General features: G+C 37.7%; 1 protein-coding gene across 1 annotated transcript in view; it reads left to right on the forward strand.

Annotated features, from left to right (window-relative positions):
* LOC120534701 (zinc finger protein 160-like) overlaps window positions 1-25,382 on the forward strand; it is a 158,597-nt gene that overhangs the window by 118,601 nt on the left and 14,614 nt on the right. The window contains 3 exon segments of the mRNA XM_039762288.1: window positions 378-1,072; window positions 13,782-13,921; window positions 23,924-24,327. Coding sequence (XP_039618222.1) covers window positions 378-1,072; window positions 13,782-13,921; window positions 23,924-24,327 — 1,239 coding nt within the window.

Consider the following 25,382-nt stretch of genomic DNA (forward strand, 5'->3'; position numbering starts at 1 on the left):
CGCGTGCACTTGCGTTAATTTCCACACTGACCAGAATTTATGTAGCGGAAGAACATGGAAGTTGGCGAATGCACAGATTCCTGCATCTGGAAATTTTTGTGCGTAAGCACATTTCGGCTTTTGTGCTTGCGTTATGTTATAGTGCGTTGCATGTGTTTTGCATGAGGCCCCTGGTGAGTAGTTGTAATAGAGAATGTAACATTAAAAAATGAAGTGTCTTTCCATGTAGAACTAAAGTTTTATAATTGCTTATGCTGATGAATGGTTGTTCAAAATTTCAGCCATCATGTATTTATATGTGAGTTAATGTTGAAGTAAGGCAGTGGATGGAAAATAAGCGCTTTTTTCTTTTTCCTTTTCTTTTAAACTTTATACAGGAAACAAAGGTCACTGCAATGTGGAATGTGGCAGAGAATTCTCTGGCAGGAGTGCTCTTCAGAAACACACTAGAATTCACACAGGAGAGAAGCCATATTGCTGCAATGAATGTGGTAAACAGTTTTCACATATAGGTAGTCTTCAGAGCCACACAAGAATTCACACTGGAGAGAAGCCGTATTGCTGTAAAGAATGTGGTAAACAGTTTTCACGAATGAGCAGTCTGAATTACCACACTAGAATACACACAGGAGAGAAGCCATATTGCTGTAATGAATGTGGTAAACAGTTTTCAGAAATGAGCAACCTTCAGAAACACGCTAGAATTCACACAGGAGAGAAGCCATATTGCTGTAATGAATGTGGTAAACAGTTTTCACATATAGGCAGTCTTCAGAGACACACTAGAGTTCACACTGGAGAGAAGCCGTATTGCTGTAATGAATGTGGTAAACAGTTTTCACGAATGGGCAGTCTGACATACCACACTAGAGTTCACACTGGAAAGAAAATGTATTGCTGTAATGAATGTGGTAAACAGTTTTCACATATAGGAAGTCTTCAGAAACACACTAGAATTCACACTGGAGAGAAGCCGTATTTCTGTAATGAATGTGGTAAACATTTTTCACAAATAAGCAACCTTCTGACACACACAAGAGTTCACAACAGAATAAAAACAGTAGCAGTTAAATAATCAGTCCAGAAAATCTAGAACCCTTCGGGAATCGAGAGTGAGATTCACTCCTGCCTGGACAGTAAGCACATGTAACTGACTGGAATCCATCCTAATTGGTGTTGTGTCAAAAACAAATCAACACAGAGGAGAATCCGAAGTTTATATCCTTTTTCCCTTTCCAGAAACGAAATAAAGAACAGGGCATCATACAAACCGCTTCTCACCAAAGGCTCTACAGCCTCAACCATGCGTCTAGCTCTGTTCTCATAACATACATATTACATATAGAACTATTACAATATATTATACCTATTTCATCAGAAAAAAAGAAAAAAAAAACTCTACAATATACACAGCCTCACAGAATAAATAGTTCAGCTTTATAATGTGATATATTTTATTTTTATATAACAGAAAATATACCTTTCCCAAAAAATAACAGGGTGTCATACAAATAGCTTCTCGCCAATGTTTATTAAATAATAAATAAAATCAATTACTAATAATCAAACTATTAATACAAAATATAATGTAAAAGAAAAAGTTCAAATCTAAAATGTACGCATTGCCATGTGGTACATCATGCTGAATTATGTTAGAATGCTGTGGCAATACACTAAAAGAAGAAATTCTATTTTTTTTTTTTGTTACTAAAATATACAAAACTATATATAAGAACTCAGTTGGGGGGGCACAAATTATTTAACACTTGAGAATTACCAAATAATATACGTGTCAAATTAATAGAATAAAAGTTGAAATTGGGGCTTGGGGAGAGCTGAAAATATGACTTACCCCTACAACATCCACCATCTGGGAGTTAATGCATTCTGTGGAGAGTATCATTAATTAGCATCTCTACTACAAAATATGATTGGTATGATACTAAGTACACAGGAAGAATTGCTTTTGGGGAAATTCATAACTAAAAGCTACAAAAATAAATAAATAAATACATAAATTAAACATCTTAGTTTGAGACGATGACTGATTTGTGCTTCACTGTTTCTTCAATTGTTTCTGTTTCACAAAAATGTTCAATAAACTAATTGAAATAATTTAACATTCAAGCGACTGGTTATTAAAACTGTTTTGTATTAGAAAGTAATCATTGAGTTATTTCTGTTTTATACAAAAAATATTAATTTCTTTGAAGGAAATATGATAAATTGCAATTAATACAAAGTGACCTTCGATTACAAACTTGAACTGTGCGATTAATTGCAATTGAATTTTTTAATCAATCATCTGCCCTCATGCAAATACATAATTTGTAACCATTACAAATGATGTAAATCATAAATGTGTACAATATACAGATCCGTTTCTTGCTATATGCAGACTTAGCAGAAGCAGATACCTAAGATGGCATAAAAAATGTAAAAAGAAGAACCTTCATGAAGAAACATGATCAGAATAAAGGTAAAGCATTTGTTAACGATGTTGCAATGGATCAGTGGTGGGAAGAAACAAAGTAAAATAAATGTTATTGTTCTTTAGACTTTTCATGTAGCCTACCTGTATATTTACTTGAATGTTTGTCTGAGGCTTACTTTAACTCGGTACATTTTGAAGGAAGAAAATCTGTGCTCCCTACAATTAAAAAGTAAATAAAATATCCATAACTTACTATGTTGCCGACAAGTTTCTACATCCGAAAAATAGGGCAACATAGGTCAGATAATTTTACTGAATTATTTACATGTATATAAGAAGTTGAGGGACCAGCCTGTTATTTATTTGGACATTTTATCTCTTTGATTTCTGTGTATACAAAACATTAAGCTAAAGGAACATCACAGGCAACAACTGTGATGATTTAAACAGCGAAGTCATCGTCAAACCAATGTGAAGCAACAGAGGGCTTATTAATGATATCGAAGATACAAGTTAGTCAGAAAATACGCCCCTTACAAGTGGCTGGCACAAAGTCGAGCCTTGGTGAATGAGTCGCCTTTTGTCTCAGCCATAAAAACCAGAGGTGATGGCGTTCAAAATTCACTCTCTGATCTTAAAAACACGCAGAGGTAAGTGCGCTCACATGAACTGTTGTTTGACTTGCCATTTGAATATATTGATTATTAAAATGGTAACTAAAAATTGATTAAAATAAACTATGAATAAGCTCCTGTTAATCAAAATATGGTAATCTCGTAAACGTGCAAAATAGATTTTTATTTACAGTGTGACACTTCTCAAAAAAATTAAAGGAACACGTTTTAATCTGAGTATAGCATGAAGTCAATGATCTGGTCAGTTAAGTAGCAGAGGGGCTTGTTAATCAGTTTCAGCTGCTTTGGTGCACCAGATGGGCAACAATGAGATGACCACCAAAACAGGAATGAATGGTTTAACAGGTGGAGGGAGGCCACTGACATTTTTTCCTAATCTGTTTTGTCACTCGTTTTGCATTTGGCTACGGTCAGTGTTACTATTGATAGCATGAGGTGATACCTGGACCCTGCAAAGTGGGCACAGGTAGTTCAACTTCTCCAAGATGTACCTCCCATTGCCAGAAGGTTTGCTGTGTCTCCCAGCACAGTCTTGAGGGCATGGAGGAGATTGCAGGAGACAGGCAGTTACTGTAGGCGAGCTGGACAGGGACACTTTTAGAAGGACCTTAACCCATCAACAGGTCTGACTGATATCTGCTCCTCTTGACAAAGAGGAACAGGATGAGCACTGCCATAGCATACAAAATGATCTCCAGCAGGCAGGCAGGCCACTGGTGTGAATGTCTCTGACCAAACAATCAGAAACGGACTTCAGGAGGGTGGCCTGAGGTCCCAACATCCTCTGGTGGGCCCTGTGCTCACTGCCTGGAGCCATGAAGCTCGACTGGCATTTTCCACAGAGTACCAAAATTGGCATGTCTACCACTGGAGTCATGTGCTTTTCACAGATGAGAGCAGGTTCACCCTGAGCACATGTGACAGACGTGAATGGGTCTGGAGAAGCCATGGATGATGTTATGCTGCCTGTAGCATAGTTAAAATGACCAGTTTGGTGGGGGGGACAATGGTGGTCTGGGGAGGTATATCCATGGAGGGACGCACAGACCTCTACAGGCTAGACAACGACACCTTGACTTCTGTTTGGTATCGAGATGAAATCCTTGAACACATTGTCAGACCCTATGCTAGTGCAGTGCGTCCAGGGTTCCTCCTGGTGCACAACAATACCCGGCCACATGTGTTTATGAGAGTATGCAGGCAGCTCCTGGAGGAAGAAGGAATTGATACCATTGACTGGTAGGGCTGCAATGATTAGTCAACGTAATCGACAACGTCGACTACAAAGAATTGTAGAAGAGTTTTTATTGTCGACGTGTCATAAACATTCCCTGCAATAGGGGCTCCAGTCACATAGAACCTCATTGGTTTTTATAATTGCAATGCACTACATAAACGTCTGGGGGCAGTATCGCTTGTTATTATTTGTCAAGACTGCACACAGTCCTACCAACACAAGCATCCTGGAGCTGTGATGCCACCGCCGTCTCTCGATTGGTAAGTTTTATCGAGTCAAGTTAGTATCACGTGTTAACGTTGATGTTTGTGCTATAATGTGTATATGAAGGTTTTGACAATGAAAGTTAACCCTTAAACCGACACATACTTGGGGTTTAATGCAGCCCTGGACGTCAAATACTTTTTAGCTGCACATTTTAAGTAAATGTCATAATTCACAAAGAAAATGTGAAATTTTAATGGAACATGTATTTTTTTTTATGCAAAGAGCATTACAATATTACTGCAACACTGATCATTTTACACACTGCAAATGAACTGTATAAACTATAAAAATAAAAAAAATAAACTACTGCAACAATCAATTATTATATGTGCAAGGTGCAACTGGCGCCATTGAAAATTCAGCAAATCACCGGAACCAACTGTGCTTGAACTGTCTGCTTGCAAACACACTGTGGTAAACACTGATGATTGCAGGTTCGTCTAGTGCAGCGGCTGAATCCCAGAGACAGTGGTACTGCAGTTCTGTCAGAGCCGGTGTTCTGACATTTCAGCATACTTTGTCAGAATAGCATACCGGTAGTGCAAACTGATAGAAACAACTTCAGAATACAATAATAAAACTTCACTTTCAAACAGTACAACTACGTTTTTTATGAGTGAACTGCTCTCAAACTGTAGCTATATAACAAATGGACAGTAAAACTGGCACCACTAATGCACAATTACTTACCTTTAGTCGGTAGCATCCTGAAATGATAAGAGCGAAACAAAGTTTAGCGCATGCGCAAATAGCGTGTTAAAGTTCTGCGCATGCGCATTAGCCCACAGTATGCCATTCTGATAGGTATGCTGAAATGTGAGAACACCGGCAGTGGTCGTGAGCTGGCTGCTCAACGAATATACGGCACTGACTGATCAGCTGGCGTGCTGGCAAATTGCTCTGTGAAGTATAGCCGGTTGTGATGTTCAATAACTGTACGTCGCCGAAAATACTCGCCCCCCTGCGTGCTGGCAAATTGCACTGAGACACGACTATAGCCGGTTGCATCAATGAATATACTTCGCCAAATATACTTTGCTCCAACGTGCTTGCAAATTGAACTGAGAAACAACTTTACCCGGTGGCGGAGTTCAATGAATGTACGTCGCCGAATGTATGTCACTGCATATACTCGGCTTCGGTGTGCTTCCAAATTGCACTGGAAACCGACTCTAGCTAGTTGCGGCGTTCAACAAATGTACTTTTCCGAATATATTCGGCTCCGGCGTGCTGGCAGTAATTAGCTTGTTACATATTTTAGTCCGTTATTTTTTTATTTTGGCATAATATACTACATGATGTGATTAACTACAGTTTTCCTTCAGAGTGTGATGATTAAAACATCTTTCTCTGTCTGCAAAATCATTATCGTGTATTCCTGCTACCTCTACTCCCTCTAAGCGTCTCTTCTCAGCAGTTGACATTGTCTCAAAGAAGAGAGCCAGCCTCACACCAGAGCTTGTCGAAATGCCCACGTTCCTGCACAGCAATTAGGAATATACTGTATGAACTGAATCTTTTATAAACTGTACATTATTGTTTTATTTTATTTGAATATAAGCTTTATTTAAACTCTTGGACTTTAAGACACACCAGTGGCCATTTTTGGTTAAGTTAAATGCATTTTTTTGTTTAAAGACTATGTGCCTTTAGTTTGTATTGTTTAATGTATTTTTTTATTTTGATGGTCACACTAATATAAAACATCTGATTATTTTCAAATTCATATGTTTCACTGGTTGTTATTTTAATTTGATTATTTTTAATTTTAATGATTGTGTTAATTCAGAGACATCAGGGGATAGACGTGAGCAGATGAGGTAAGACATGCACTGGAGCCCAGAACAAGATGTGCAACCACAGGTCACAGGCATCAAAACAGTCAGGCATGAAATGATTGTGACTAATCATGAAAAAAATTGAACGATTAGTCGACTACCAAAATAATCATTAGTTGCAGCCATATTGACTGGCCCCCATGCTTATTCGCCTCAATCCAATACAACACCTCTGGATGGGACATTATGTTTCGGTCCATCTCACACGGCCAGGTTGTACCTCAGACTGTCCAGGAACTCAGTGATGCCCTGGTCCAGATCTGGGAGGAGATCCCCGGGACACCATCTGTTGTCTCATTAGGAGCATGCCCCCCACGACGTTGTTAGGCATACAGTGCATCCGGAAAGTATTCACAGCGCATCACTTTTTCCACATTTTGTTATGTTACAGCCTTATTCCAAAATGGATTAAATTTATTTTTTTCCTCAGAATTCTACAAACAACACCCCATAATGACAACGTGAAAAAAAGTTTACTTGAGGTTTTTCGCAAATTTATTAAAAATAAAAAAAACTGAGAAATCACATGTACATAAATATTCACAACCTTTGCTCAATACTTTGTCGATACACCTTTGGCAGCAATTACAGCCTCAAGTCTTTTTGAATATGATGCCACAAGCTTGGCACACCTATCCTTGGCCAGTTTCGCCCATTCCTCTTTGCAGCACCTCTCAAGCTCCATCAGGTTGGATGGGAAGCGTCGGTGCACAGCCATTTTAAGATCTCTCCAGAGATGTTCAATCGGATTCAAGTCTGGGCTCTGGCTGGGCCACTCAAGGACATTCATAGAGTTGTCTTGATGCCACTCCTTTGATATCTTGGCTGTGTGCTTAGGGTCGTTGTCCTGCTGAAAGATGAACCGTCGCCCCAGTCTGAGGTCAAGAGCGCTCTGGAGTAGGTTTTCATCCAGGATGTCTCTGTACATTGCTGCAGTCATCTTTCCCTTTATCCTGACTAGTCTCGCAGTTCCTGCCGCTAAAAAAACATCCCCACAGCATGATGCTGCCACCACCATGCTTTACTGTAGGGATGGTATTGGCCTGGTGATGAGCGGTGCCTGGTTTCCTCCAAACGTGATACCTGGCATTTACACCAAAGAGTTCAATCTTTGTCTCATCAGACCATAGAATTTTGTTTCTCACGGTCTGAGAGTCCCTCAGGTGCTTTTTGGCAAATTCCAGGCGGGCTGCCATGTGCCTTTTACTAAGGAGTAGTTTCCGTCTGGCCACTCTACCATACAGGCCTGGTTGGTGGATTGATGCAGAGATGGTTGTCTTTCTGGAAGGTTCTCCTCTCTCCACAGAGGACTTCTGGAGCTCTGACAGAGTGACCGTCGGGTTCTTGGTCACCTCCCTGACTAAGGCCCTTCTCCCCCAATCGCTCAGTTTAGATGGCCGGCCAGCTCTAGGAAGACTCCTGGTGGTTTCGAACTTCTTCCACTTACGGATGATGGAGGCCACTGTGCTCATTGGGACCTTCAAAGCAGCAGAATTTTTTCTGTAACCTTCCCCAGATTTGTGCCTCGAGACAATCCTGTCTCGGAGGTCTACAGACAATTCCTTGGACTTCATGCTTAATTTGTGCTCTGACATGAACTGTCAAGTGTGGGACCTTATATAGACAGTTGTGTGCCTTTCTAAATCATGTCCAGTCAACTAAATTTACCACAGGTGGACTGTAATTAAGCTGCAGAAACATCTCAAGGATGATCAGGGGAAACAGGATGCACCTGAACTCGATTTTGAGCTTCATGGCAACGGCTGTGAATACTTATGTACATGTGCTTTCTCAATTTTTTATTTTTAATACATTTGCAAAAACCTCAAGTAAACTTTTTTTATGTTCTTATTATGGGGTGTTGTGTGTAGAATTCTGAGAGAAAAAATGAATTTAATCCATTTTGGAACAAGGTTGTAACATAACAAAATGTGGAAAAAGTGATGCTCTGTGGATACTTTCCGGATGCACTGTATATACAAACACATGGGGGCCATACAAACTACTGAGTATGATTTGGAGTTGCTGTGATGAAATTTTATCAAAATGGATTCGCCTGCCTGCCTAATCATTTTTTCCCTTTGAATTTTGGGGTGTCTTTGAATTCTGCCCTCTGTAGGTTGATAATTTTCATTTCCATCAAACGATGTGGTATCCTTCAGTTCATAACATATTACAATGTCAGTCCATATCAGTAGAGAGATCCAGCAGGATTTTTTCCCATTGAGATCTGATGTGTTTTCAAAGTGCTCCTTTAATTTTTGAGCAGTTTACATAGATGTTGTTTTGTCGTGGTAGAGTAATATATTGCTCTACTTTCCCTTTTGTATTAGTAATATGTAGCCTTTGTCAGAATGACTCAAATCTCACAGACATACCACTGTTTATAAGGTATTATAGTGTATAACTTCTCCCCACCTTCCCTTCTGTATCTATAACCTCAGGCAATTAGGTGTAGTAAAAGGCAAGCAGGAGTTAAGTTACAATTTAAACAATGTATTATTGGTAATATTCATAAATAATAACAACTAGTCGGCGGTGTAAGAATAGGAACGGAAAACGGTGAGAAAGGAATTTAGAAATCAAGAAGAAAGAAATACTTCTTGAAAGATGCAGTTGTGAATAGGTGTTTTGCTGGAGACGACAGATAATGAGTCGAAAGATCTAACCCTAGAAAAAGCCACATACAACTGACCGTAGGCAGTTGCCAGATCCCGGAATACAGATGACGTTGTACAAAAATCCATCGACAGAGAAGATACTGTCCATTTTATAACAAAGGCTTAGGAAACAACTGTCACAGTATAGCGAAAATAGCAAGGAGCGAAACCAATGCCAATGGTCGAGAGAGTACCTTCCTGTGGCAGGCTACAGAAAAGACTCTATTAGCTGAAGAGAAAGGTCATGTGGTCAGGCTAGATATAGGGTGGTGACGTGACACCAATGGGGTCATGAGAGAGGAGTGGGGAACATGGTTATAGACATATATAGAAAGACGCCGCATTCACTGTGTTGCCCAGTTGACATGATACGTCAGCACTTGTGCCCTATTGTGAGTGGCAAAAGTGCCATTTAAACTAATACAGGTAGACATGGAAACCTAATTTTCTGATGAAAAAACAATTATGTTTAAAACAGTATCGTTTACTTACAACAGATTTTGGCGAATCATTTACATGCAGTTATTTATATCATATAGCACGTTAAAGCACCAACAAGGGGTGAAGCCTGTCTGGATTTAGTATTCTGTAATAATCAGGATAGAATTGAGGGTGTAGAGGTGATTGAACCACTAGGGTCAAGTGACCATAATGTAATACAATTCTCAGTATTTTGTAAGAGTACAGATGCAAAGACTAAAATTGTTAAGTTGAACTTTGGTAGGGCTAATTTTGAGCAGATGCGACAAAGTCTAAGTAGGATAGACTGGGATAAGCTTTTAAATGTGGAGACAGTCGAGGAGCAGTGGAACAGGTTTAAAAATGTTTTACATGTAATGCAGGACAGATACATACCTAAATTTGGAAGTAATAGGAAACTAAAAAAAACTCCACGATGGATTAATAAAGATTTAAAAAAGAAGTTGCAAAGGAAAAAACTGCTGTATAAGGCATATAAGACTAATGACTGCAAAGAGAATCGTAGCGTGTATGAGAACATGAGGGCAACCATTAAGAAGGATATCAGAGAGGCTAAAAGACAGTTGGAGAGGAATATAGCAGATAAGGCGAAAGAAGACCCCAAGAGATTCTTTCAGTATTTTAGTAGTAAAAGAACAGTTAAGGAGGAGGTCAAGTTCATTAGGAATAGTAAAGGGGAATTAAAAGATATAGACAATGAAATAGCAGATGCCCTAAACTTACATTTTTCTGAGGTGTTTACAAGTGAGCAAGTGGATAACCTCCCAGAGGTAAACGCAACTACTAAGGAGGTACTGAGGAATTTGGAAATTGTAGAGGGAGAAGTGCTGCTCAGATTAAATAAGATGAAATCAAACAAATCACCAGGCCCAGATAATATTTATCCTCGTGTTCTTAAGGAGGCTAGTGAGTACATATATAAACCCTTGACACATATTTTTAGGAAGTCACTGTGCACTGGAGAGATTCCAAAGGACTGGAAAATGGCAAATATCATCCCATTATATAAAAAGGGTGACAGGGCAGATCCAAGCAACTATAGGCCAGTAAGCTTAACAAGCATCACAGGAAAATTAATGGAAGGAATTATTAAGGATAAGATTGAGCAACACATGGCAAGGACAGGAGTTATTCTGAACAGTCAGCATGGGTTCAGAAGAGGGAGGTCGTGTTTTACTAACATGTTGGAATTCTATGAGGAGGCAACAAAAGGATACGATCAAAGTGGAGCTTATGATATTATTTATCTGGACTTTCAGAAAGCATTTGATAAGGTGCCACATGAGAGGTTGGGCATCAAGTTAAAAGAAGTGGGAGTTCAGGGTGATGTTTTTAGATGGGTGCAGAATTGGCTCAGACACAGGAAGCAGAGGGTGATGGTGCGAGGAACCTCATCAGAACTGGCCATGTTAAGAGTGGTGTTCCACAGGGGTCAGTGCTAGGGCCGCTGCTATTTTTAATATATATAAATGATTTAGATAGGAATATAAGTAACAAGCTGGTTAAGTTTGCAGATGATACCAAGATAGGTGGATTAGCAGATAATTTGGAATCCGTTATATCATTACAGAAGGACTTGGATAGCATACAGGCTTGGGCAGATTTGTGGCAGATGAAATTTAATGTCAGTAAATGTAAAGTATTACACATAGGAAGTAAAAATATTAGGTTTGAATACACAATGGGCGGTCGGAAAATCGAGAGTACACCTTATGAGAAGGATTTAGGAGTCATAGTGGACTCCAAGCTATCAACTTCCAACAGTGTTCAGAAGCCATTAAGAAGGCTAACAGAATGTTAGGTTATATAGCACGATCTGTGGAGTACAAGTCCAAGGAGGTTATGCTCAACCTTTATAATGCACTGGTGAGGCCTCATCTTGAGTACTGTGTGCAGTTTTGGTCTCCAGGCTACAAAAGGACATAGCAGCACTAGAAAAGGTCCAGAGAAGAGCGACTAGGCTGATTCCAGGTCTACAGGGGTTGAATTATGAGGAAAGATTAAAAGAGCTGAGCCTTTACAGTTTAAGCAAAAGAAGATTAAGAGGTGACATGATTGAAGTGTTTAAAATTATGAAGGGAATTAGTACAGTGGATCGAGACTTGTATTTTAAAATGAGTTCATCAAGAACACGGGGACACAGTTGGAAACTTGTTAAGGGTAAATTTCGCACAAACATTAGGAAGTTTTTCTTTACACAAAGAACGATAGACACTTGGAATAAGCTACCAAGTAGTGTGGTAGACAGTAAGACGTTAGGGACTTTCAAAACTCGACTTGATGTTTTCTTGGAGGATACAAGTGGATAGGACTGGCGAGCTTTGTTGGGCTGAATGGCCTGTTCTCGTCTAGATTGTTCTAATGTTCTAAATATCCATTTATACACTAATAATGGCAATTATTAAATAATAATAATAATAATAATAATAATTCCTACCATATAAGTAACATTTTTTGGACTGCCTTCTTCCATCTCCAAAACATTTCTAGACTTTGTCCTGTTCTTATGCAACACAGTACTGAAGTATTGGTTAATGCCCGAGTCACCTCACATATTACTGTAATGTTATTCTATCTGGCATCCCACAAAAACCTATCCATCGCTTACAAGTTATTCAAAATTCTGCTGCAAGGATAATAAACTTCTGTTCTAAATCCACTGAACATACCACACCTATTCTCTCTCAACTTCACTGGCTCCCTGTTAACTACAGAATACAATACAAAATACTGCTCTTAACATTTAAAGGTCTCCACAACCTCACTGATCTCCTACAGACTTGCACTCCTCTCGCTCACTCAGATCTTCATCTGCAGCTCTACTTTCTGTACCACACATCAAACTCAGTGCTATGGGAACTCGAGCGTCTCTCATAGTGCTCCTCAACTAGGGAATTCTCTTCCTTCTCATATATGTCAGCTCGATTGAATAACACATTTTAAAACTGCCCTCAAACTGGCATACCAATTGTGAATTTTGCACTGTTACTGGCAGTTATCTTTGTTTGTTTGCTAATTATTGCTTTTTGATTTATCATTCTCTTGTTTCAATTTTACTAATGTTGGTTAATTTTATTGTAAGGTGACCTTGTGTGCTAAGATTATAAAACGGGATTTTTGAAATGCCAAATATAACCAAAACAGTTGTTCAGCCTTATGAAATGTAATCCCCCGGGATCTCCTTTGGAGCGTACAGCAGTTTGTACAATCGCAAGCAGTACATTATTCATTAAAAACGAGCTCCTTCCCAGTCAATCTTGGTGGTGATCTCATCAGACCTGCCTCTACTGCAAAGAATCTTGGTGTCATTTTTGATTCCTCCCTTTCTTACTCCGCCCACATAAATCACATTAAGAAACTTTCTTACTTTCACCGTAACATATCTCGTGTTCGCTCCTTCCTCTCCTTTTCTAATGCTGAGAAATTTATCCATGCTTTTATTACATCCCTCATAGATTATTGTAACTCGCTGCTGGCAGGTGCCCGTTCTATTCTTATATCACAGCTCCATCTTATTCAAAACTCGGCTGCAAGAGTCCTTACTCGAACCAGCAGCAGCGAGCAAATCACACCCATCCTGCTCCGTCTTCACTGGCTCCCTGTGTCTTACAGAATCGAATATAAAATCTTACTAATAACCTACAAAGCCTTAAATAACCTCGCGCCAAACGACATTGGTGACCTTCTCCATCACTATGTGCCTGCCCGCTCACTAAGGTCCTCCGATTCTGGCAATCTTGTTGTGCCCCACACTAATCTACACTCCATGGGTGACAGGGCCTTCAGCTGTATAGCGCCCAGACTCGGGAATGACCTACCGAAATTAATCAGGTCAGCTGACTCCATGAATTCTTTAAAAAAAACAACTCAAAACTCATCTGTTCAGGAAGGCTTTTAGCTCTACTTGACTTCATTCCCTTTCTCTCAGTTTACCTCTCTGTCAAGATGCTCATGTAACCTGTGTGTGTGTGCTAGACCAGCAATTATGTTGTCTGTTAGGCTTTCTCTGAATTTACTGTCTTGATCTTCTTTATTTATTTATCTGCTTTGTACTATGCTATATACTGTATACCCTGCCGTTCTTTCTTATATTCTGTATGTGACTTGAGTATGGGAAAGGCGCTACATAAATAATGTATTACAGTATTATTATTACTTACGTAAGATGCTGCTGGTCATGCGGCGTCTAGTTATTCTATGGCGCGGATATCAGTGACATCATCGCGCTAGTGCGCCTCAAAATCACGTGACGGGCGCATTCGCAACAAGCCTCGAAGCGGCACATCGAGCTCCAGTGCTTCGAAAGCTCATTATCGAGCGGCACATTACCACTGGTTGGTAATTCAGGTGGAAGACACGGAACGTGAAAGGTACGTAGTTGCGCCATATGCGAGTTGGGTAACTTGAGAAGACGACGTTCCCGCTTATGTTTGAAAGTCCGCACACTGCTCATTCCTTCTCCGTGAGTGTCCGGCTGATGGCTGCACATCCGCGGCTTGGTGGCGGTTTTCTTAAATAAAAAAGTGCACCGGAGCTCGGGGTTTCTTTCTCCTGTTATACCGCTGAGTATGCCTCCCACCCCACCAGCCATCGTATACGATGTATAGGGACAGTATTGTAATCGTTCGAATTTTCGATGTCGAGATTTTGAATCTCGACGTTTTAGATCTCTCTGACTTTCTCGTATACAAAATATGGGGAAAGTTTGGGAATCTTAGAAAAAGTCCATTTCGATATTTTATTGGATCTCCACGTTTTAGGACTCCCCAGTCCGAAAACACCATTTGTGGAATTATGTATGTCTGTGTGTGCGTGTATGTATACACAATAATTTGATTACGCTTACACTTAGGTAAACGAAATTTTGCGTGCTTGTATTAGGTACAAAACGTGTTTTTCTATTAACGTTTGTGCTATTTTCGTTAACTGGAAGTGGTACTTTACCTTTTGTTAATCTCCTATTCAACTATTACTAGAAAGTCGTATGGAAACGTGTTTCGTGACCTCATAAAAAGCGACGGCTAGAGATCTCCGGTCCAAGTAGATATTGCTGCAGACCGGAGAAAAATGGGCGTGAATATCATTTTCGACTTCACCCAATCACATATTAAATTTGCGAACGTCCGGCACTGATCAGCCAATCGAAAATTTTAACGTCACGGTCAATCACCTTTTTATTTAAACAAATCGCCAATCGGTGTTATTTTTCATTCATGCTCCAGTTTAGCCAATTGCCTTATGGATAAGTAAAAAGAAAGGTGGCAGTAATTTCTAAAGGTGGATGTGTAAGATAATTTCTAAAAATGGACTGTTAAGGTAAAGTGACTGTAAGAGAAGGAGTGTATATTCGTAAAACACATCTGCGACGACAGTCTGCTAGTGCCAATATCTTACACTATCACACTCTGTCGAGTGCATTAAGACTGCAGTGTATTTTTACCACCATCGTTTATGATTAGCGATTCTGAAAAAAAAAAATAAAAGTTTGGATATGAGACATTTATCGTTACTAAACAACGTCTGAAGAAAATTAAAATGAACATAATACAAGTTTACAATCCTATATACAATCCTTTTCCTTTAATTTTGTTCCTATATATACAAGCTGCATTTTCAGTTAAAGACAATGCAAGTTTTATTGAAAATGTGACTCCTAAATAAAGATAAGACCCTTATTGTTGTAGATTATGTTTGTAAGTAAACAAGAAAGTCTTGATTAGTATGCAGTTTCCAAGCTGTTTTATCCTGTAGGATTACCGGCGAGTCCAGCAAAGTGACATTTGTAGATGGTGTTGATACATGAGGAGGCTCTGCTCAAATCTATCAGTTCTAGATGTGTTAATCAAGTTGTGTTTGACTGGACTAATACAAATTAAAACACTCAATATTGTCACTACCAAAAACAAAATGTTGTTAATAATTATTCAGTATACATTGTACAACCATTTCAAGAAATATTTACAATTAACAATAATGATGGGTCAGTTGAACTGAAAGAAACATTAATCTTCTTTGTGAATTCTAACAGGCTGATTCGGGAATATACTAAATCATGCCCACCTCTATATATTGTATATAAATAATATGTAACATGTAATATGTCATGTTTGCTTGTAATGTTAAAAAAAGTAATAAAACTGTACAACGCAGTTATAAAAATTAAAGAAAAATGCAGATGGCATGAATTGGCTAAAACAGATACACAATTTCAAATATACAGAACTTAATCAACAAAGTGTCCTTTATTATTTACATCAATCGTTAAATCAAATAAACTGACTGTGCATACTAGAGTTGTGTATAACATTCAGAAATAAAAAAAAGGCCAAAGATAAATAAAGCAAGTGACACATTTAATAGAGGAGGAGTTGAGATGGAATCCCAAGTTGAGATGCCTCAGTGATGCTGTCTGTCTTTGTACTCCAATAGTTGAAGGTCAAGTTTGTCAAATTTTAAAATTAAAATTTTTATAAGAGGTGTCATTAATAGTGGAGGGCACGTTAAATGAATGCCACAATTAAAGGTATGCCACACATGAAGAAAAATATGTATATATTAAAGACTGACAGTAATATCAAAGGGTCTCTCCTGGTCAGATAAAGAGCAGACTGAGAGAGGAAAAGAGAAAAAGTATTGAAATCCTACACAATCTAAACACAAATGTAAAGTTACATAAAGCTTACGGTTCATATTCCAATACCATCAACGTGTCTACTCCACAGTCTACTGAACCAGCAGGGATGTCCTAGGAAAAGAAGGAAAGAAAATAAAAATACACGTGAAAGTCAAACACTACAAGTAAATTGCAAGTTTAAGAAATGAGTGTTTGCAATTTACCTGAATTTTCATTAACATCCAATTTCCAAAAGATATTCTTGCAGCAAGGTGGCTGAAAGGAAAAAAAATATAAATGTCACTTGTAATTAAATTGAAAAGGCTCTGTGCACATTGCAGGAAAGTCTTTAACAATTTAGAAACAGCAGGCATCATCTGCACACAACTACCATGAAATTCTATTAAAATTGACGGTACAAAAACATCGCAGATTACTTGGTATAGCAATTTAGACACATTACTCCAACATAAGGCACTAAACTGAAAAGAAAAGAAAGGTAATATCGCACACCACTGTAGTCAATCTGAACTTAGATACAGCAGGAGACTTTAGGAAGCAATGAAGAGGGATTCTATATCATGAGTTAATAATCTGAAATTTGCTTTTCTGTTTATGGCTGTGGCTTTATGAATATGATATTTACTCAAGACAATGACGTTTTAAGGTGTTGTCCAAATCAGTCTTTGAGTATCCAAAATAAATCCATCTATTCAGATAATGTGTTCAAATTTATAGAAACAAACAACTGAGCAGGAACCTTTGATCAAAATACTTTTGAATGGGCACAGCTATCAAAATAAATGATTGATAGTTTTATCTGCTTTTTTTTTTTTGCAAAATGATCAAACTTGAGACACATCATTACAAAATGTACTTAGTCATCTGTTACAAGGATAATAAGAGTAAAGAATTTTAACATTAATTTCCTTGACTTTATTGGGGAGAAGAATCCACATACTACTTGTTGCCGCTTTGCGTAAGGTGAAGTCAGGCACGGGTAAGACGCATGTCAAAGAAATCTCTCAGTCCAAAAGTTCGTTTTAAAAATATTTAGTGAAAGTTAAAGGCAAATAATCCATACAAGAATAAAAAGAAAAATAGTTACACACAAAGAATAAAGGCAAAAAAAGGGAAAAATGTATCTTCTATAAACTTAGTTTTTCTTATGAAGCTTTGGTTACTTCTGTACTTAAAGGTTATTTATTTCTTCTTCTGTATGCTTTAAACATACGGTTCAAAACTTAGATCTTTTAATTTACGAGTTACTTCACACTCAAAAGACCCTTAGGCCGTTGGCACTTAGATATGCGCCAAGCTCACCATGCATAAGCACGAACGCGAGCATAAAACGAATTCTTTCAAGGACACGGTTAAAAAACCGTATGCCTCTATACCTTACACAAGGTAAGGCTAAACACTTACTAAAGAACATTGTTTACTCAAAAACTGTTCAGAGATGACAGGAAAATACCAACTCAATTCTATTCACGGGGGTTTTAGGAACCTCCCATATTTTATGCATTATCATCTAGTAAATATTCATACATTTTATTGAACTTGGAAAATGGCTCTTACACTACTCAAATTTGATTTGGGGTATAAACGTTCCATTTAAGATAATCCCGTGAGATGATATGATCCAAAATTATTTTTTTCTGATAAAGTAATTATTACATTTCTTGTCCACAATATTAACATCATTGATTTAAAGTCATGGAGTTTAATTAGACAAAGTACCATAAGTCAAGTGGGCTTTGAACAGCTCTCTCAGTGTGGCAGGAATACTCCTTGTCACCTTTACGTAATCTTTTAAAGAAAACATTTGCCCCTGTTAAAACTACAAAATCATAAAAAATGTAAAGATTTTCCTACTCATTTAGAAGATAAGAAACATAAAGACTGTTCTGGTCAGCCCAATCTTTTATAAATTAAGATTTGTTGCCTGCCATTATTTTCTCATTATTCCAGGTTATACCAGTGTGGGGAGACAAAAATGTGCAACTGCAATTTTCCAAGAATCAATTGCTTGTTTGTGAAATTTGGAAAGTTTAATTGGGAGTTTGCTACATTTGAAATTACAAGACAGCAAAAATTTTAGGCCACCGCTATGCTCAGATACCAAAAGTGGGATCCAATTCCAAAGAACATCTCCCAGACAGGAAATTTTTTTTAATCCAGTTTAATTTGAAAACCTGATTAATTGTCTGAAATTCCAAGGCATTAAGGCCCCATGACTATAACATTTTAACAATGTATTCCTCTTAATGTATTCAGTCTTGTTCTTCCAAATAAACATAAACAATAGGGAATCAATGGAATTGCACATTCTCTTCTCAACATACAGTGACAGTGCAGGGGACACAAAATGTGATATGTGGGCCCTCAGCCTTTGTCAATAAGACCCTTCATTTGGTTTTTCATTTGGTCTAATTTTGGATCAAAGTTTTTAGACATTTTCTCAGAGTTATTTTTGCACTTATCAACACCAAGATACCTAACACATTGTTTCAAAGCGATTCCATTAATAGTGCGCTTATCTAAATGATGGACATATGTGATTTCACCTATCCCTTCATTCACAGATAAGCCAGACACCGTTGAAAAGAGACTGAGACCATTTAATACAACTGAGCCTTGTGACTCATCCATCAACAAAAGACAAGTCCCATCCGCAAACTGACCGATTTTTAGGGTTTTGTCACCAATTCTAATGCCCTCAATTCTGAAACAATGAGTAACATACAAATAATGGAGTTCTGCTGCCACAAGGAAAAGAAACAGTGAGATAGAGAACAAATGAGGAGAGCTGCCAGACGACAGAGACACACAACTACTTATACCATTTTTTATATTATATATATATATAATATATATATATATATGATGTATATTAATGTATTATATATTTAAGCTTAATGCCAAAACCAAATGTATCTAAAACATCAAAATAAAAAAAAAAAGTGTTTGATAGTATCAAAGACCTTGTTGAAGTCTAAAAAAAGAATGAGTGCAACCTGATTTATAAATTCTGGATAGTCTGAAATATCTAGAATCAATCTAATGTGAGTGGATATATGCCTCCTTTTCATAAAGCCAGACTGGGTATTAGAAATAAATTCTTCCAAACAGGGTTTAAGTCCATTTGAATACAGAGAAGCTAGTAACTTATCAGTGAGTTCCCCGCATTTAATGCATTCACTAAATGTATTATACACAAGATCTGTCATATAGTCCCAAAAAATCTTATAAAATTCAAAGGGTAGGCCATCTGACACAGGAGCCATATTGTTTGGCCGACTTTTAACATTGTCATCCAGTTCTTCAATAGTAAACGGCTTCTCACAGAACTCACTATTGTGGTCATTGATTTTAGAAATAACAAATTATAAACTTTTAAAAACAGATCAGTTACCTGAGGATCGAACAGATGATGCATACAATCTCTGATAAAATTCTGAATCATAGGAAGATATCTCTCTGGGGTCATGAGTCAGGATATTTTTAACTTAAGGAGATTTAATTTTCAAGTAAAAAAAGTTATTTGCACCAAAGGAGATAAAAACGGGCATTTGCTAATACTAGTGATTGAATCCAATGACAAAATGCTTATCATACACAATACTTATGGTTATTGTTCTAGTGCTCTGAATACAGTACGCTTTGAAGAGATTGAGGATGTCATAAAATATTTCATAAATATATATCCATCAGCAGACATTATAATTGGAGGTCATTTCAATTAAATTTCGGATAATACTATCGGTAGGTATCCACCAAGACCTCAAGTTACCAGCAGCTGACTTCAGACCCACTGTCAAAATCTTGAGCTAACTGACATTTGGAAAGATTGCAACCCAGAAACTAAGCAGTTTACTTGGAGTAGAAAACAAAATCTCTCCTTTCACTCAAGAATTGACCTCTGGTTAATCTCACAGGACTTGATGTCTCTTACTAGGGAGGCTGAAATGTTACCAGCTATGTTCAGAGAACACAAAATGATTACTATTAAATTAAACCTAGATTCCAAAGGAAAAAATAAAAGAATGTGTGGTGTGAAGAAAACACAGATTAAAGGTGAGTCTGGAGTAATGTGAAAGCTCCTCAGATGGCGGGATAGTGATTTTGGAACGAATTCAAGGTGCCGTAGCTTTTTGTTCCTCGTCTTTCCTGGCAAAATAAAGAGAGAAGCGTTAATGCGCTGCCTTAGTTCCTCATCTTGCGGTTTCTCAAGGCTCGTTGGGTCCTTTTAGCTGTCCCCTAATCGCTCGTGTGTGACAGCGGTTATTGGAAGCTAAATAGCCTGTTACACCATGAAGATCTAAAGGACATGATTTATATGCATACCATAAAGTGCTGGAAATTGGCTAATAATGATGATAACTGGTAAAAAATTGTGAGCGTCTAAAATATAATAGCTGTTGCTCAATTGTCACTTTTGGGAAGGTAAAGGCTTTAGAACAAAAATCTCAGCTACTTAAACTAACACAGGGTATTTCAAAATTAACTAACAGTGAAAGTAACATCATTAAAGACAAAACTAAATTAAATGTCCTGCAAAACCAGTTAGATATAATTTATATGGCAAAGGCAAAGGGGCGCTTTTGTGAGATCAAGAAGACAGTGGTTTGAAAAAGGAGAAAAGAATAGCATATTTTTTTTTTTTTGTCTCGAAAAAAAGTGTTGAAAACAATATTCTTCAAACGATCATAATTGATGGTGTCCTTTGTGAGAATCCTAAATTAACTGAAGAATTTACAACCAATTTTAAGAAAGAACTTTACACATTAGATGCGAATCTCGATGAGGCCATTGACATATTTGGGTCACAGAATATAAGCAAGAATGATATAAAAGAGGCCATCAAAATTGAAGGATAGTAAATCCCCTGGGAATGATGGCCTAACATCAGAACTTTATAAAGCTTTAGACCCATTTCATGTTTTTTAAATTTCGAAGGTATTGAAATGGGCAAATGACCTAATTCATTTTGAAAAGGCGTCATCACCTTAATTTCTTAGCCTAATTAAGAATTCAATTTTTTGATTGGTGTCCTTTAACTCTCTTGAACAGTGATTATGAGATACTATCTTCCATAATCGCTAAAAGACTAAAATGAAGGATAAATTACCTTATATATGAATTTCAGTCAGGTTTCCATAAAGATAATATATCTGGTTGATTTTAGACTAGACTGAATATAATGAATTCCTTTCTGTATAACCAATGATTCTATTTCTGGATTTTCAAAAGGCATTTGACAGTATAAGATATGAATTTATCTGGGAAACCCTAAAAAACACACAAAAAGTATAAAATTTTAAGTGGAGTTATGACACATAAGTGATGTAATACCTCAACTAAACTTTCTTATGTAACAATGTACACTCAATAACCTGTAATGACAAAGTGAAACAAGTTTTCAGAAAGGTTTGCAAATTTAATGTAAATCAAAAAAACTAAAACCTCTTATTTATGTAAGTATTCTGACTGTTACTTCTGTACTTTTCAGAAGCCCCTTTGGACAGCAGTTCCAGCTTTGAGTCATCCTAAGTAAGTCTCCATAAGCAGAGCACATGTGGATTTGGACAGTTTATCGAATTCTTCTTGGCAGATCTTCTCAGTCCTGTCTGCCATTTCAGAGCCAGGTGAAGGTATTTTAAGGTGGCTGGAGTGCCAATCCTGCCACCAACCCCCAGGGTTTCCCTGCAAGTTAGATGACCACTTGCAGGGCTGGATGCAGTTTAACATCATACTCAAGAATGAACAACAGGGATCCCAAGCTGTTTCATCACCGTAGCAGTGCATGCTCCACAACATAACCTGGCCTGAGATCTTATCAAGCTCTGTTGGATTGTATAGGAAGCATCTGTAAATTTTTCTGGTCTTTCAACTGCTGTTCTATGGGGTTTAAGTGCGGTCTTAGAAATTTGCCACAAAGCCAGCACATCATTGTTGTGGTAGTTTACTTTGAGTCATTATAATACTGAAAGGAAAGCGTCAGCCCAGTCCTAGCCTGTGTGTACTCTGGAACAGGTTTTCCTCCAGGTCCTCTCTGTATTTGACTGTATTCATCCTCTCCTCAATTTTGACCACTTTCTCTATCCCCGTTCCTGAGGAGCACTGCACAACATGATGCTGCCACCACCATGCTTCACTGAAGAGATATTGGGCAGCTGAAGAACAGTGTCTGATTTTTTGCCCAGAGTTCAAATTTTGCCTTATTTGACCAGAGAATCTTTTTCCTCAGGCTCTCACAGTCCTTTAAATGTCAGTTGGTAAACTTTAAGTGGTCTGTTATATGCCTTTTACTCAAGAGTGAAGTCCATCTAGCTACTCTATCATTAATTCCTGATTGATGGAGTGTTGCCAAGATGGTTGTTCTTCTAACCAGTTCTCATAACTTCTGAAGCTCTGTTACAGCAACCATTAGGTCTTTGGTCACCTTCATGACCAACTCTTGTTACTCTGTTTGGTTGGACTCCACATTTTAGGTGAAATCCTGGTGGTGCCAAACTTCTTCCATTTCACAATTATTGAGCCCATTGTCTTCATGGAAATGCCAACAGCTTTAGAAATGTATTTTTTCCCCCAATTTTTTCCAATTTGACTGTAGAGGTCTACAGAGAGTTTCTTGGATGTCTTGGCTTAGTTTTCATCCTGACATGCAGTGTGAATCTTAGGGACTTGCATACACAGGTAGACATGGACCTTTCTAAACAATGTCCAATTGAGTCAAATTGCCAAAGGTGGACTCTGATCAAGTTCTAAAAACATCTTGAGAAGAATGAAAGCAAACAGGATGCACCTAAACACAATCTGAAGTGCCACAGCAAGATATCTGAATACTTACACTGTACAAATGAGATTTCAATTTTTATATAATTTTTAAACTTTTCTGAAAATGTAATGTAATTTCATCTTGTCATTCAATGGACATTGATGGTCAGAAATCTCAAATGTATTCATTTAAAATGAAACCTGCAACACAGTTAAGTGTACAGAAAGGCTCTGAATACTTTTGCCATTGTGGTGTTTATACAAACTGCTTAATCCAATTTAAACAGCATACATTTTCATACATTGACTGGAAGGAAAATTATGTGGATTTTTTTCCCCTCCCTACTCCTATCTGCTCATGCTGCAATTTCATAAAGTACAACTGGTAAGGCCTGTTAATGAGTATTAAAGAAGATATTACCAATTTGAAGTCTGTGTGACTAGTGTGTACTTCGCATGTGCAGTTTTCAAGTTTGTCCTGTTGCTGTGTTTTGTTTTTTTTCTCTCCCCCAATATTCTAAAGATGTGCTGACAAATCTAACTTTTCTTTGTGAGGTGCTGTTATATCAGTACTAAGTTTTTGACTTTTGTATCGATACCAGCTTTCAGACAGCAGTACTTGTACCAAATCAGTAAATAACGGTCATCCCTACATACCACCTGAACTTTCTCCTCTTATAAAGATTCCCTTTGAGTAGAATATTCATGAAAGGTAGTAATTGGTTGTTACTTGTCTGGTCTTAGGGTTACCCACAGCAGATTGAGCTTCTTGGTTCAGCCTGTTAGACCTTCACTCCACTCACAAGATTGTTTCACATTTGATAATTTGAAATAAAGAGCAATGAGTTACTGTCAGCTTACTATGAACTGTTTAACTTTACATAAACCATAACATAGAGTATGTTCTAAAATGATTTTCGGGTGTCTTTAGACATAAGCGATGAAGATTTAATGAAATTGATTCCTGTTCTTTTTACAGAGATAAAGAAAAAGCTGTTGTTTACTGGAACATCTCAACGGATGTGAAACAGGAGACCTGTGATGTGGACATGAGTTTCATGGAGAAAACTGTAAATATTAAGGAGGAAGACAGTGAATTGGAGTCAGTGGGCATTAAAGAAGAACCTGAAGAGAAGTCTGTCAGTTTTGAGATGCATAATCATGCAAATTTGATGAGTGTTAAGGAAGGCATTCTTCATGATGGGTTTCAAGATGGAGTGGTGACAGGGTTAGACTCTTCTCAAAGCAGACTCTGTTCATCTCCAGAGAATTCTGTCATTGTGAAGTCTGAATCATTAGAGTCAGATACAAAGAGGGCTGAAGAAACTACATCTGTTAGAACTCAAGAAAATCAGCCACCACCTACAAGGAAGTCTGGAAAAAGTAAGTGTAAAATAAAAATGTGCAAGTTTTCGGTTTGGGGTTTATGGGCCTGAAAGGTTGGGTCTTGTGGTTTTTTTGAGAAATACAGTTTTATTGTGTGTTTAAATGTAGTTTCAGATTACATCTTTGTTAATGTATGGTTTAACAATTTGCTATTCTTCCATTGTAGTGATTTTACGCTGAAGTCCTAAACAGGTCCATGGTAAAGAGTGATATATAGATTTACAACTGCAAGAAAAGTTGTGAACCCTTTGGAATTCCATTAATACGTATCTGCATGAATTACTCTGAACAATGCCGTCTGATATTTAGCTATGCTGCAATTACAGGCAACCACAGTCATCCTAAACTAATAACACACAAACAATTGGACAACTTCTTGTCAGTCCTGAACACATCATTAAATATTCACTGTCCATTCCGTGGCCCTCCTTTCTTTACGTACTGGTTGACCTTTCTTTAGCAGTGATGGCCTCCAACAAACCTTTTGTTTAGCTGCAAGTTAGCCTAGAATTTTAGCTTATTCCTACTTTACAAACTTTTTTAGTTCCTTCATCCCTGAGAGATCTTTTCTGATAAGATCTGTTTAGGTCAGGCCACAGCATCTTGTGTCTCTTATCGGACATTCCAAAACACCCATTTCTGTATGTTTATTCCTTTCACTTTTTAATGACTTCCTGTCTTTGGGCTCATTGTCCCGTGTCATCCCTCAGCTTTTGTTAAGCTTCTGCTATCCTGATATTTTTCTGTCAGATTTCTTGATATTATTTTGAATTATATTATTAGAACATTAGAAATCTCTAGATGACAACAGGCCATTCAGCCCGACATAGCTCGCCAGTCCTATACATTTATTTCTTCCAAAAAAACATCAAGTCAAGTTTTGAATGTCCCTGAAGTCTTACTGTCTACCACACTACTTTGTCGCTTTTTCCAAGTGTCTATCGTTCTTTTAAAGACAAACTTCCTAATGTTTGTGTGAAATTTACTGTTAACAAATTTCCAACTGTGTCCCCGTTTTCTTGTCACCTCTGAATCTTCTTTTGCTTAAACTG

This window comes from Polypterus senegalus, chromosome 8, assembly GCF_016835505.1.
Source record: "Polypterus senegalus isolate Bchr_013 chromosome 8, ASM1683550v1, whole genome shotgun sequence".
NCBI lineage: Eukaryota > Metazoa > Chordata > Cladistia > Polypteriformes > Polypteridae > Polypterus > Polypterus senegalus.